The sequence below is a fragment of the Chelon labrosus genome, assembly GCF_963514085.1.
Source record: "Chelon labrosus genome assembly, chromosome: 14".
In the NCBI taxonomy this organism is placed as follows: Eukaryota; Metazoa; Chordata; class Actinopteri; order Mugiliformes; family Mugilidae; genus Chelon; species Chelon labrosus.
The window spans coordinates 8,500,410-8,513,959 of record NC_140347.1 but is presented as its reverse complement, the minus strand read 5'-3'; the positions used below and the strand labels follow the sequence as shown (position 1 = coordinate 8,513,959).

Sequence of the window (13,550 nt, the reverse complement as noted above, 5' to 3'; positions counted from 1 at the left end):
CCATGCCATTAAACCCTTTCTGGGAGTGGAGAAGCAAGTTTGCCTCCTCTGAAAAAAGGAGTGTGTGTGTTTCGTGGTATTGTGTTCGATCAGTTCCCAGCTGGAGTTGAGGAAACTCTCCTCCTCCTCCTCCTCCTCCCCGTTAGTTGCTGTGTTTACTCATTTATCAGTTGCAGTGAAGAACAGAACATTCCTCCTCTGTGTGGAATCGGAACAACCAGGAGCAATGACCCAAGTTTTTTATACCAAACTCCATTCAAAAATGGGCCTGTTTACTCTTCTTTCCGTTATCTACACATGACCTCACCTGATAAGAGTGCGCTCACTTGCCAGATCGTTGGGTACACTCGTGAAATCTGCTCTAATGTAACAGTCCTTGCGCTAAATCTTATCTTCGCGAAGGTTGCTTTGTTCAGCGTTAAGTTTCTAAACAACTAAAAGAGCTGTTGATTAAGTTTTCATTGTTGAGACTGCGGTTTGTAGATCTATTGCGTTGTTTTGTGTTGCATCAGCAAGAGCTTTGAGAGTTGGTCATAAGAATCCTTGGAACGATTAGAAATCCTTCTCGTTAGAAATCTCTGGACTGGTTTTGCGTGACAAATCTCTCTTGGCTGCGCAACGAGATTGGTCGCTGTGTAAAGGAGATGCAAAACGGATGCTACGACTCTAAGAAGCAGATTGGATGTAAAAAGAGAAGCGACAGAGAAAAAGCAAAGACATGTGCAAGATGTACCAACTAGAGGCAAAATATTGGGGAAATGCAACAAATCTCTGGAACCATTGACGACATTACTAATAAGTAAAACATTTTCGAGACTTAAATATGTCTAAAATTAGGGATGCACCGAAAAAAAAAATTCGGACGAAATTTTTTGGTACATCCCTATCTAAACTTTTTGATACTGAAACAGAATTGAGTCTGGAAATCAATACCGACACGTGTTCCTATTATTTTGACAACCCCATTTCAGCTAAATTAGTGTTTAATTCAATCTAATGTAACAACATCCTCCAAAATGCTCATCCAGTTCAACCACTACCTTTCTGACGCTGTTTTGACATTAACTGAACATTAAAACAGTCATGAAGGAGGATTTAGCGCAGGACTGTTATATTAGAATTAATTTGTCTCCAGTAGTGTACCTAATAAAGTGGCCAGTGGGTGTATATTTAGCTATTTCTTGCACTAAAATACATTATAAGGACCTTATGGTTCAATGCGAGTCAGTTATCACTTCTATTAAGATGACAAGATTTTCTAAACTATAAATATTGGTGCAGACATATACAGGCTGATTATTTCTAAGGATGTGGTGTCAAAGTTCACCTTGCTCTCTATCTGTGGAGACGGGCAGCAGAGTTTTTAAATTGCTGATATTTTGAACAGAGTCTGGTGTTGTTCATGAAGTACAAAGCAGAACCCCAAGACGTGAGTTTCTTAGTTTATGAAAGTTTTCTTCCTGTTTGAAAGAATTCAATCTCCAAACGCAGCAGCGTTGGCTCCGTTTGCGTCCACAGTGCGTTTGAAGTATTCGGTTCTGCGGTTGTGTGTTTGTTTGTTAGCTGATAGCGTCGTACTAGAGGTGGAACAATAGCATGAGAGCTTTCCCCCCCGGTGAGGCCTGGAACAATGAGAGGATGTGCCGCACACACACATGCGTCGGCTTTCCTGTAAAGCTGCGGCCGGGTGGTGTTTACGACGGTGTGCGGAGCAGAGTGGTTGTCCGTCTTGGCACTCTTTGTAAAATACTGGGGATGTACAATCACGTTTTGGCAAGTTGGGATGGAAATATGGGGACATGCACATTGTCTTCTGGTTAAACTGAGACCGAACCGTGTTACCACAACCTCTGTGTTCATGACTTGATGCGCTTTGACCCGAAGAGCAATTTTTCCCAAACACATTTACAGTTCCGATAAAATATAATTGTTATGAATTAAATTATGGTCAATATAATTTGACTTTATTGACAAATAATGCACAAAAACACTATTTACTGTCAAACGGACTTCAATAAAGTAATGTCAGTTGATTAAAAATACATGCTCTGTTCAGAAATTTCTACATTTCTGCATAAAAATGACAAATTTTCACACAAATCCTAAAATTAGACAAAGATATGTAATATGGTCTCACTTTCCTAAAAAAACAAATATAATATTTGTGTTTTATTTGTTGGATTGGCTTCTCTTTGTCTACTTCCAGGACATGTGTGGAAAATCCGTTGATGCTTCGACTAATTTTCATGCACCGTAAATAATATTTCACATTATATAAGCAGTAGACAAGTTGTCACCACACTTTATAACCAGCTCCCGTTTCGGGTGCATTAAAAGCATTGATTAGGTAGTGATTCAACAAACAAACCACTGATCCCGCCGACGGCAGGAGACAAACAACACGGCGTTGTCGCTTATTTTTTTGGCTCGCGGGGTTGCCAGCTTGGGTGCGGCAGCTGTCTTGAAAGTCGCTGAAGTCACGAAATTGTGTTTACTTAAGAATTTGCAGAGCTTTAAAAAGCCCATCGTGTCCTAACAGGTGCAGCTAAACTGGAAAAAAAATCAAGGAGAACCTGAGAGTACGTCAAACCTGCTGGAATAAAACTGAAATTACCTGTGTGGGTGTGTCCGGGCCTTTCTAGCTTCTAAAATACCTGCTGTTGATAAGTGGTTAATGACCTCAGGGAGGTTGTAGAAGGCAGGTTGACAAGCTGTAATTTTGGGTCGTCGCCAGCCTGCATTAGCAGCAGTTGTACATCAGACCTGCGTGACTCTCTCAGATTTGCTGTAGACGGCAGTTTCTCGGCATGAGTCAGTCACAGAGTGTCACGTCAGCTGTTGACCACAGAACAATAGTAGAAGGACCTGTTGTAGATGTTGCCTGAAGATTATTATCACGTTGTTGTAGTAGTAGTAGTAGTAGTAGTAGTAGTAGGATAAATAAAACTAAACAATGTATAGAGCTGCAAGGATAAAACCAAGGGAGTATTAGTCCCAGTCAAGTTCCTTTACCCCTTGATCCGATACCGATCTTTTAATATTCGGTATTAGCTGATCCGAGCCCGGATCTGATCTTAAATAAACTAAAATTTCCTCCCTTCTTGCAGATTCCTAAAGTCTTTTCTCGTCTTCCTTGTATTCTCCTAGAGTCGGCTCGTACCTTCTGTTTTCTACTCCAGAAATGTTCTGTTCATCAAACGCTGCCATAAACTCCCTAACCCTCTCTGGAAGATGTTTCTCCTCAACGCTGTCTTCAGGAAACTTTTCTCTTAAACTTGGCGTTCAGTGTTTGTTGTTGTTGTTCCGGAGCAGCCTTTGCCCTTTTGTTTGGTGGCTAATCAAGGTGGTAGTATTGAATGATGATCACCTACTACCACCTTTCAGACTGATTTCATTTTCCAGAGTAAAGTTCTTCCCTGCAGCAGACAAGGTTAGTCACGTGATTTGCTTCTTCTTCTTCTTTGATTTTTGGCAGCTTTGACGCTAGCCAACAAAGAATAACATGACATTTTTACGCTACAGGGACATGGGTTTCTTTATGGCAGATCTAAAATAAATAACTACAAAAGATTGGGCTTGTAGTCGCCTGATATCGATCCGATCGTTTTAGAAATACCTGCATCGGCCTCGATACCTAGTGGGAAGAGTCTTTCATGATTCAGACAGCTCCTTTCTTGTATCTCCTGTTGTAAATGCCCTAGATTAGTCCATATTCAGTTCGTCAGTCTCTTTCTTGACAATCAGTCAATCAGTTGGTGTCCGTTCGTACTCTTCCAGTACGAGGATATTTTATTTTTCACCGTTTTACATCAAGCTGAGTATCTTTGGGTCGTTGATGGGACAAAACCAGACGTTTAAAGATGCTTCTTCAACCTTGAGGAAACTGTGACCAACGTATTTTTTAATATTGTAAACCACAGAACTGATCGTTGAATATAGAAATTAACAGGCAGATGGATCAACAGTGGAAATGATTGTTGGTTGCAGCCATAAACATCACAGAATGCCCTGTCCGCATGTGAAGCGATTTGCTTTGTAGCTCTTGGTCTCGTTCCAAGTGTTGGTAACCTAGGTAACACCCTTGTATATTTCCCACCCCGAATGTTTCCGAGTTGGCCAGCTCTTCTTTCCGTCTCCACTATCTGTTTTTTAAAGAAAAACACCATCAATGACGCTCCCAAGCTCTATTTGGTGGTAGCAACCGATGTCCCTGACTGTGTTTCTCGCAGTAAATGTTGCTCCCATTGGTCGTTGCTTCACCTGTCATTGCTGTAAATCTCATTAAATCTCATTAACATTGTTTGGCAGGTTTTTTTTTTGCTGCAGAAGGCTGCTGTCATGTCAGCATTACTGGATTAATCTGCAAAGCATCAACAGTTTTGTCATTTCATAGCCAGAGGTTGGCTTGTTTTACATCAGACGCCAGATCTGAGTCACTTAATAATTAATTGGGACTTGAGTTTTTAAGATTCGATGGAGGAGCACATGGCAGCGGGACTACAGCGATCCAGTGTAAACGACGCTGTACAGACGTATCCAGCTGTCACGCTGGCATGTGGAGTTGGTTATGACGAATATAAAAGTTTAAAGGAAATTCCATCCAGAGGGGGAAAGCGTGTTTGAAGGAGCGGACTGCCCCCCTCGAGCCTTTCCTCTCTCTAATTGAGGCCTGGCAGCTTTAAGATGTATGCGCTTTGATTTGTCGTGTCGGGGCTCTGTAAAGCACCAGAGCTGTCCGGTAAAGTCTCTTCAGGTATTTCAGCTTGGAGAGGTGTGTGCTTTCAGTGTAACCTCTCGCAGTGGTTTGTTGAGCGTGATCTCCAGAGAAACATGTTGTCAATATTTTTGAGCAGCAACACATCTGGTTTTACTCTCGGAGCCACACCCAAGCACCAGCTACTAGTTTTATAGCATCATTATCGCAACAAACCTGCTGTGAACGCTTAAATATGAGCACGTGATTGCAGTTTATTTTCTCTCCTGCATTTGCATGAAAGAACAAGTTTCATTATTATTATTATTATTATTATAGAAAAAATTTGATATTTACTGAAATCACTGCAACACAGAAATTAGAGAAGAAGTCTGAGAGGATGGTTTGTAGGAGGTAGAAGGACAAAGTTTCTCCGATTGTCTGGACGTTGAGAGACCAGGAAATAAACCAATGGACTAATCACGGTTACATTTCTGGTTCATGCAGAAGCATAAATCCATTTAACCCGGGGCTTGTAGCGTGAATATTGGAGGCAAACATGACTCCAAGTTGATAAAACATCTTCCTCTATAGCTGCTGTTTGACTTAAAGCTAATACAACCCTCACTGACCATTTTATTAAAGGGGAATTACCATTTTATACAACCTGGACCTTATTTCTGGCATAAAATACCATCGTTTAATCACCCACATAACTTTGGTGTCATTTGGAGTCATTCGGACGATATTTAGATCTGCGTATATCCATATAGTGGGAGTCAATGGGGCACCGAAACGCAGCCTCTAAATAACACATTACCTGCCGCAAAACTCGTTCATTTCCCCAATATTTTGTTATGATACGCTAGTGCTATTCCCCGTTGAGTCCACCAGTGAAAACAAATCCATTTTTATGTCCTTCACTAAATCCTCCTTCATGACCTTCATGTCCTTCATGGGGTTTTCAAAATAATAGAAACGTGAGCCGGTACTTGGGCTGGATATCACTCCTGGTTCCCTGATTCGATTCAGATTCACAGGGTCGTAACTGGTTCCAGAGATTTGTTGTATTTCCCCAATATTTTACCTCTAGTCGGTACATCCGTCTCGCAAATTTTTCTCAGTCACTTCTCTTTTTACGTTCATTCAGCTTCTCAGAGTTGTAGCGCCCGTCGTGTTTTGCATCTACGTCACGTGTGGGCTTATCTCGTTGCGCGGTCTGGCGAGATTTGTCACGCAAAACCAGTCTGTTGCGGTTGCCAAAATAATAGGAACCTCACAACACCATTCATCAGTACGACAAACCAAACCAAAAAACTCTCTCGCTTATTTTTAACCAACGCTAAACACCAGAACCTTCATGAAGCTAAGATCTAGTGCAGAACTGTTTGATTAGAATGCATTTGCTACCCCTAGAGTGTACCTAATGAAGTGGCAAGTTCAAACGAGCATACAAAAATCCTTCGACGAAAAGATTTGTTCCTTTTTATGAAACACTTGTACAGCATCGTCTATAATCTTTACACATTCACTTCCACATCTCAACTACCGAGCCATAAACACTTTAGAAGTAAATCTATTGTAATAATAAGATACGGGGCGATGTGCGTGCAGCTGATTCACGTTTTTTTTCATGACTTTCATTTCATTATTAACAGAATATGAGTCTGGTCACACGTCGTTTGGATTTCATTATGGCGAGAGAGACTAATACCTCTTGCATGCAACCAGTCAGAGCTGTTTCGTTGTGAAAATATTCAACGTCATGATGCACTGATGACCTCATTTGATTGGCCCAGCAGATCTTTGCAGGAGCATCATCGGTTCCCAACAGAGGGCTTCCAGACCAACTCTCAAACAGTTTGTGTGAAGGGGCATTTAGATCCAGCTTTCAGGCTATTACGCTTGACTATTCCCGGTTTGGTTAGCACTGTGGCCCCTCTGAACCCTTTAACCTGCTTAAAAAGTCCTCGGGGGACTTTCCACAAACGTCTCTAGAGCCCGCCATGGCGCCCCGATAAGTGCATGAAGCTGTGCCGGGATCCGTCTGAAACAGAGGCTCCTTAAAGTCATCTGTAATGCGCAACAGACATGAAACCGTCAGAATGATTCACTGTTCTCCTCTCATCTTTATGTCACTCACAGGAAATTCGTGCCTGCATGAATCCGGCCTCATTACAACACATTCATGCAAACAAACGCACACTGAGCTGGCTGAAAGATTGTGGCTTAAATGCTCGCGGGGCCTGATGTTCTCTGTTGTCTTTTGTTCTGGAGAAACTGGGACGTACAGACGAGTGAATCTCTTACTCATTACTACTCTGTGTTTATAACAAGAAATCAATCAGCGGTGTTGATGCACTTGTAAAATCCTTCTAATAACAAATATGCATGAACTCCCGTCAACTCCTGGCTTTAATAACGGGCGGCTTTCATGCACAGTCGACGCACATATTTGGCAGAAACGGGCTCAGGAATGCGTGTCTGTCATTTAGATGACATTCAGCACAAAGCTCATTGTTATTTAAAAGGAGTTAATCGGTTTAAACTCGAGTTCACTCTGGTTTTTATGTCCCCACATATTCAAGAGTTGTTTCCTGCTGCAGGAAAAACATTCGCAGTCAACAAAAGTCCTTATGCAACAAATGGGCAATAAGCTCTGAACGAGATTATTCAAAAGGGGAAATTTTAAACAGCTGCTTGTAAATTTGTATTAATCACATTTCGTTACGTGAGAATAGCTTTAGCTCAAATCTCATGACCTTTATGAACAGATGGAGGTTGATTGTTTTTAGGAAAAAGTGTAAATTTTAACAAGTACAATCAGGTTTCTACGGGTTTTCATCACATCACAGCCACAAAAGGAAGTTGCTGAAGAATGGTCCGTTTACTTTTTGGTATTTCAAAATTGGTTTTAGAAATAAATACACTAGAGTTCATTTTTCATCCTTTAATAAATGAAAAATAAATAAAACCAGATGTTTTTGTAGGTGAAGAAAAAGTAGAAGTAGTTTCCAGCAGTCAGTGATATTGTTGCTGTCTATGGGAAAACTTTTCAGACGGTCTAAACGGAGCTCGGACACGACTTTGGAACAGTGTTCAGATGTAATTTTGACTTTATAAACGTATCTCTCAGTGTTTGTCTCGTGAATCTGGAGAAGCACCAGGTTTTTCAGCGAGAAACATCCAAAAACGTTGCGCTCAACATGCCCCGGCCTGTCGTAACTACCCTGTTTTTGACTTGTTGCACATTTTATTATCATAAGCCACGTCAGAAGAAACAAAATTTTGTTCAATATTAACTTTCTCTTTTTCATTTTAGCCTACAGCATAAAAGAAAGGTTTCTTGTTTTCATTTCTGGTTTTAAACGTAAGCTTGAAATATCAAACAAATGCACGGACCATGAATGATATGATTTCTAAACTGGTGTATCCAGTGTCAAGAAAAACAAAAACTTGAATATCAGGTTTTTGTCTCTTCTGCGATTCAAAATATAACCAAAAATATAGCTGAAGATAGACAGTAGCCCAAGTCAAATGTATTTGACAAAGCATAGACTGTATATAAATATGGACAATGCGTCTCCAGTTCCTTGCATTGACCAAACTGACGCTATTTTCCCGGGGACACGTGCGGCGCCATTTTGCGAGTTTGGAGCCAGAGTCTGATCAGTTTTCGTTTAATTAATACTACGCTCTGCTCTACCTCCACCAGTTACAAGGAAATGCTGCTTTACAGAGCGGTTGGCATGGCAACTGGTAGTTGCCATTACCTGTTTCTATAGCATCAAATAACTGAAACGAAACTTGAGCGTGCATCAACATTATATTAACTACCTAAAATGACAGAAACCATCCTTGAAAAAAAAATTATTTGACGTGTATTTTAGCGTTTTAGTTTAGCCCAAGTCCCGCCCACTAACATGGAGGGGGTGGAGCTTATGACCTATACTGCAGCCAGCCACCAGGGGGAGCTCTATCTTTATACAGTCTATGCACTAACAAAAATATGTTTACAATTCAGATAACTTTCTAAGGTATGGTGTCATTACAGCTGTTTAAAATGTGTTTACGCTCAACTGTGTTGTTCTTTAATCTTATTATATTGTCGTAACACGTCATGGTACTTTCCTGCAAAGTTCACACTCTCCTGCTGCCTTAGCGAGTACATTAACCCGAGTCTAACCCAGGCTGGTTACTTTAGTTTTTACAAGACGTGGCTGCTCACCTTGCCAGGTCTGACGAACGGCAGCAATTAGGAGTCTTTTTAATCCGCTCCACAGTTTTATGAGCGGCTGTATATTTTTATAGACATGCTGTGATTCTTAACATCTAGGCCGTGTGTGTGTAATCAAGAGATGCCCTCGAGCTTTTCTCAGTTTATCTTCACTTGAAAAGATCTTGTTGGAAAAGTCTCCCTGCGAGGGAAAGATTTCTGAAATACTTTTCTGGTTTCTGCTCCTACTGTTGCCCAAACTCTGAGGATAAACATGTCGTGGTGGGGGGCTTAAGAAAGCTGGTGATGTGTCTGATAACACGCCAACACTTCATACCACCTCCCCACTTCACAGGGAAAACCACACAGAAGCTCTGGCTCGTGTGTTGACTCTGACATTGCAGCGTGTTTTATCTGCATCTCCGTTCAGTGCGTTGCTGCTTTGTAAAGAGAGGATTTGCTTTTAAGAAAATATTATGACGTGAAATAAATCCACCCCAGATTCCTGTGGGTGGGTTTGATTATTTCAACTCTAAATATTACAACAATACAACAAAGAGGAATAGAAATTCTGCAGGGAATCGGGGAAAACACTTTCGGGCACGGTCCTTTTACAGATGTCTATGAAATGTTTGACATGTTGGTGAACTTGTTACCTCAGATAAAAGAGGCCCAGAGTTCAGTTTTTTGAAATCCAACCTCGTTCCTGTTCAGTATCATGTAAACATGTGTTTTATAGTCCTAGCGGTGCTGGACTCCCTCCTGGTTCAAGCCTTCAGTTCGAGAGTGTTTCTGTCTCGGCCAGTGAGAGCTCGTCAGGATCAATGCAGCTCACTTTAACTGTTATTTTTATGGGATGGTCGCCTTTAAAGTCCTGTCTTTGCTTGGATGAAAGACACATGTCAGCTGTTGATCACAACCGCTACGACTAAAATGACCAAGGAGAAGATTTAACCACTTCACATATTTACATTATTCACAAAACATCATTAAGGAAGTGTCCAAATTCGTCCCGCTGCAGGACAACGTTCCCAAACATCCAGCCAGAGTCATAAAGACCCAACATAAAGAGAACAAGTAGTCACTCTGGATCACATGAAGAAATTGAAACAGACGCCCCAGCAAGGTCTCCAACATTCATGAAACAAACTCGCTGCCTAAGCGTCTTGAAAAACTGAAATTCTCTACGTCAACAACCACGATTTAGATTCATCCAAGTAGCTTCTGCAGCGTCTTCAAGTCCAGTCGCCCTTGTTTCAGCGAATTTCTTGGGACCAATCAGCCATAACATTATGACCACTGACAGGAGAAGTGAATAACATCTAACATCTACACTTTAGGAACAACTCAAAAAAAACATGAAGAACAGCACAAGGTGTTGACCTGGCCTCCAAATTCACTAGATCCCAAACTGATCAAGTATTTGTGGGATGATCCACAGAGGCCCCTCCCCTCAAAGGCCCCCACTGACAGTCTGTTGCCAGACACCCCAGGTCACCCTCAGAAGGCCCATGTCCATTCTCTGATGAGTCGCAACTGTTTTGGAGGTACAAGGGACACCTACACAATATTAGGAAGGTGGTCATAATGTTATGCCTGATTGGTGTTTACATGTTTCAACAGTGGTTCTGCTGCTGTAGAGTGTTGTTGATTGTTTTGCCCCAGCTTTATTGACATCTATTCAGTAGAAGAAGATGAACCAAGATGTTTCTATGTTTTCAACGTTGCTGTCCACACTGATTCCAGCCGCCTTCATCTTTTCATTTGAACTACTGGTTGTTTTTGTTCCTCCTTGAAACTCATCACCTGATGTTTCGGGCCAAACAGGCTCAGAAAGAATGAGATTTATTCCAACCAGAGAGAAAAACGGGGAAAGATTGGGATATTTATTTAAATTTGTCCGGTGGAGTTTGTGAACTCTTGAACTTGTAGATTAGTTTCCTCTTCCTCTCTGTTCCTTTTGTGTTTTTCTGTTGGTTCAGGCCACTTTTTTATCATTTTCTCATACATAATACATCCTAACTTCTTGATGACCTTGATGAAATTTACACACAATGAGACAAAAACGCCAATGCAAGTCTGTTTTGTGTGTTATTATTGTATGTGCTGTTTTATACCAACTCTTTCCTCCTGCTCTGGGTGAATTAAGTTGCTGAAACTAATGTTAATTTCTCTTTTTCTTCTCTTTGTCTTTCTGCAGGGTGCTGGTCAGGAGAAGCTGGGCATCTACATCAAGTCTGTCGTCAAAGGAGGAGCAGCTGACATGGTTAGCACGAATACTAGACCTTTAAAACCATGACGGACAGAAGAACACAACGGAAACGTACAGGCACTGACTCATTGTGTGATGTTTGTGTTTACACAGGACGGCCGCTTGGCAGCAGGAGACCAGCTGTTGAGCGTCGACGGGCGCAGCTTGGTCGGCCTTTCACAAGAGAGGTAATGACAGATGTTTAGGCAGATTTAATTAAACTTTTTATGGCATCCAGTGAAGGGTGAGGAAACAGTTCAACCTTCCTCTGGAAGCATTTACGATCACGAGGTGACGAAACTCGGCTTTAATTCTATTCTAAAAATCAAAAAGTAAATCATGATGTTGACTCGCTCGACGTCAGTTAACCACATCATGGGAAGCCTTGATGCAACGGCCTCAAGATGTCTTCACCCCTGCTCTGGAAAAAATTAGATAAAAGTGTTTGTGTTCTGGAAACGGCATCGCTCACATTAATCCAGTTATTCCTGCACAACACATGCCTGATGTCCTGTGTTGTTGCTTACTGCAAGTCAGCTTAGAGCCCAAATGGATTTATAAATAATTAGTTTAAGTGCTTTAGCAGTGTTTCCCACGGGATTTCGTTTTACGGATTCTACTGTCTTAATAAAAAAAAATATATATTTATGACGCTATGCCAACTATTAAAAACTATTTATACATTTATACAGTGTATGAAATGTCTGCACATAAAATAAGATCATGCATTTAGTCTCAGTCCGTCTTTAAATTACTGTAATAATTGGATTTAGCGACAAATAGCTCGCTATTGCTAGCTAGCCCTAAGTTAAGCTAGTTCACGTCACATTTGTTTTTATTTTTTGATGAGGGGGGATTCTACTGTCTTAATAATAAAAAAAAACGTACTTATGATGCTATCCCAACTATTAAAAACTATTTATGCTATGCAGTGTATGAAATGTCTGCACATGAAATGAGATCATGCATTTTGTACCAGTCCGTCTTTAAATTACCATAATAACGCGAATATTGGATTTAGCGACAAATACCTAGCTATTCCTAGCTAGCGTTTCTCAAGTTAAGCTAGTTAGCGTTATGTTTGGAGTCGTTTCTTTTGGGTTTTGGAACCTTATTTTTGGCATAAAATACGATCGTTTACATACCCATATAACTTTGGTGTCATTTGCAGTTAGTCAGGAGATATTTAAATCTGCGTATATCCATATAGTGGGAGTGAATGGGGCACTGAAACACAGCCTCTAAATAACACATTATCTGCCGCAAAACGTGTTAATTTCACCAATATTTTGTTATCGTGCTGTAGATTGATCTGTAGATTGACCTACAGACCCTGGATGATGATAACAGGTAACTCTGGACTCAGCACTAGTGTATCTCAACAAAATATTGGTGAAATACTCAATATCGCGGCAGATAATACGTTATTTAGAGGCTGCGTGTCGGTGCCCCACTCACTCCCACTATATGGATATACGTAGATTTAAATATCTCCCGAACGAAAAGTTATATGGGTGAGTACATATTGTATTTTATGCGAGAAATAAGTCCAGGTTGTAAAAAAACAGTAGTTCCCCTTTAAATAGTTTTAAATCTCCATGGTCTAAAAAAATCAAGAGCACAAACATCGTGTTTTAAAACGTGGCACTAATGTCAGCTTACGTGAGTTCTCCGAGCCATTTTCTCCGTCAGGTTAAATTACAGAGCAGGTGAGCGGTCGGTGGGTGTGAAGGGTCTGGGGGAGAGATGATTTAGGGAGCAATAGGGAAAAACAACACAAACACAATGTTGTTTGAAACGTGCAAACACATTTCCCTACCGCTGTAAGAACATGGCGGAATAAAGCCATAGTATGAACATAGTATGGGGAAACCCTGGCGTTAGTGTGCAGCTAGCTGGTGGGAATAGTTTGTGTTACATCAGAGCACATGAGAAAACAAATAATCTGATAATTTACTGGTGAATTTCATAACATCATGCCACGGTGATCTCCTCTCCTACTCCTGCAGGTCACTCCCAACGAGCTCAGTTATAGACATATCTTGTAGATTCTCAGTCAAACCCTCTTGACCTCGTGTGACCTGCCCTTCAACTATTTATAGGATTCGGTTCATCATGAGACTGTTATCCACATGTGGACTGTGTGTGTGTGTGTGTGTCACAGCAGGATTTTACCTAAATTGGAGCGAGTCTCTGGTTAATGACAGATGTAATCCCTACCTCCTCTGGCTGATTAGAAAGCTCTCCACTCATGTTTATGGTTCTGCCTGTTTTCGTGGCAGCAGACAGAAACCTTACATGTGTTTTTTGTTTTATTTTTCTTTTAATGACTGACAGTTCTGCACTCGTATTAAAGACGTGCATCTGTTTTCATGCCCTCATCAGAAGCG

The 13,550-nt window shown here is 41.0% G+C and overlaps 1 protein-coding gene across 4 annotated transcripts in view; it reads left to right on the top strand.

The window, feature by feature from the left end:
• The window catches only part of afdna (afadin, adherens junction formation factor a), a gene marked incomplete at its 3' end in the record, with an annotated part of 118,714 nt that overhangs the window by 82,810 nt on the left and 22,354 nt on the right, over nucleotides 1-13,550 (top strand). For all 4 annotated transcript variants that reach the window (XM_084560061.1, XM_084560060.1, XM_084560059.1 and 1 more), the window contains 2 exons: nucleotides 11,110-11,175; nucleotides 11,275-11,348. In XM_084560061.1, the coding sequence (XP_084416187.1) occupies nucleotides 11,110-11,175; nucleotides 11,275-11,348 (140 nt within the window). The remainder of the gene's footprint in view (nucleotides 1-11,109; nucleotides 11,176-11,274; nucleotides 11,349-13,550) is intronic.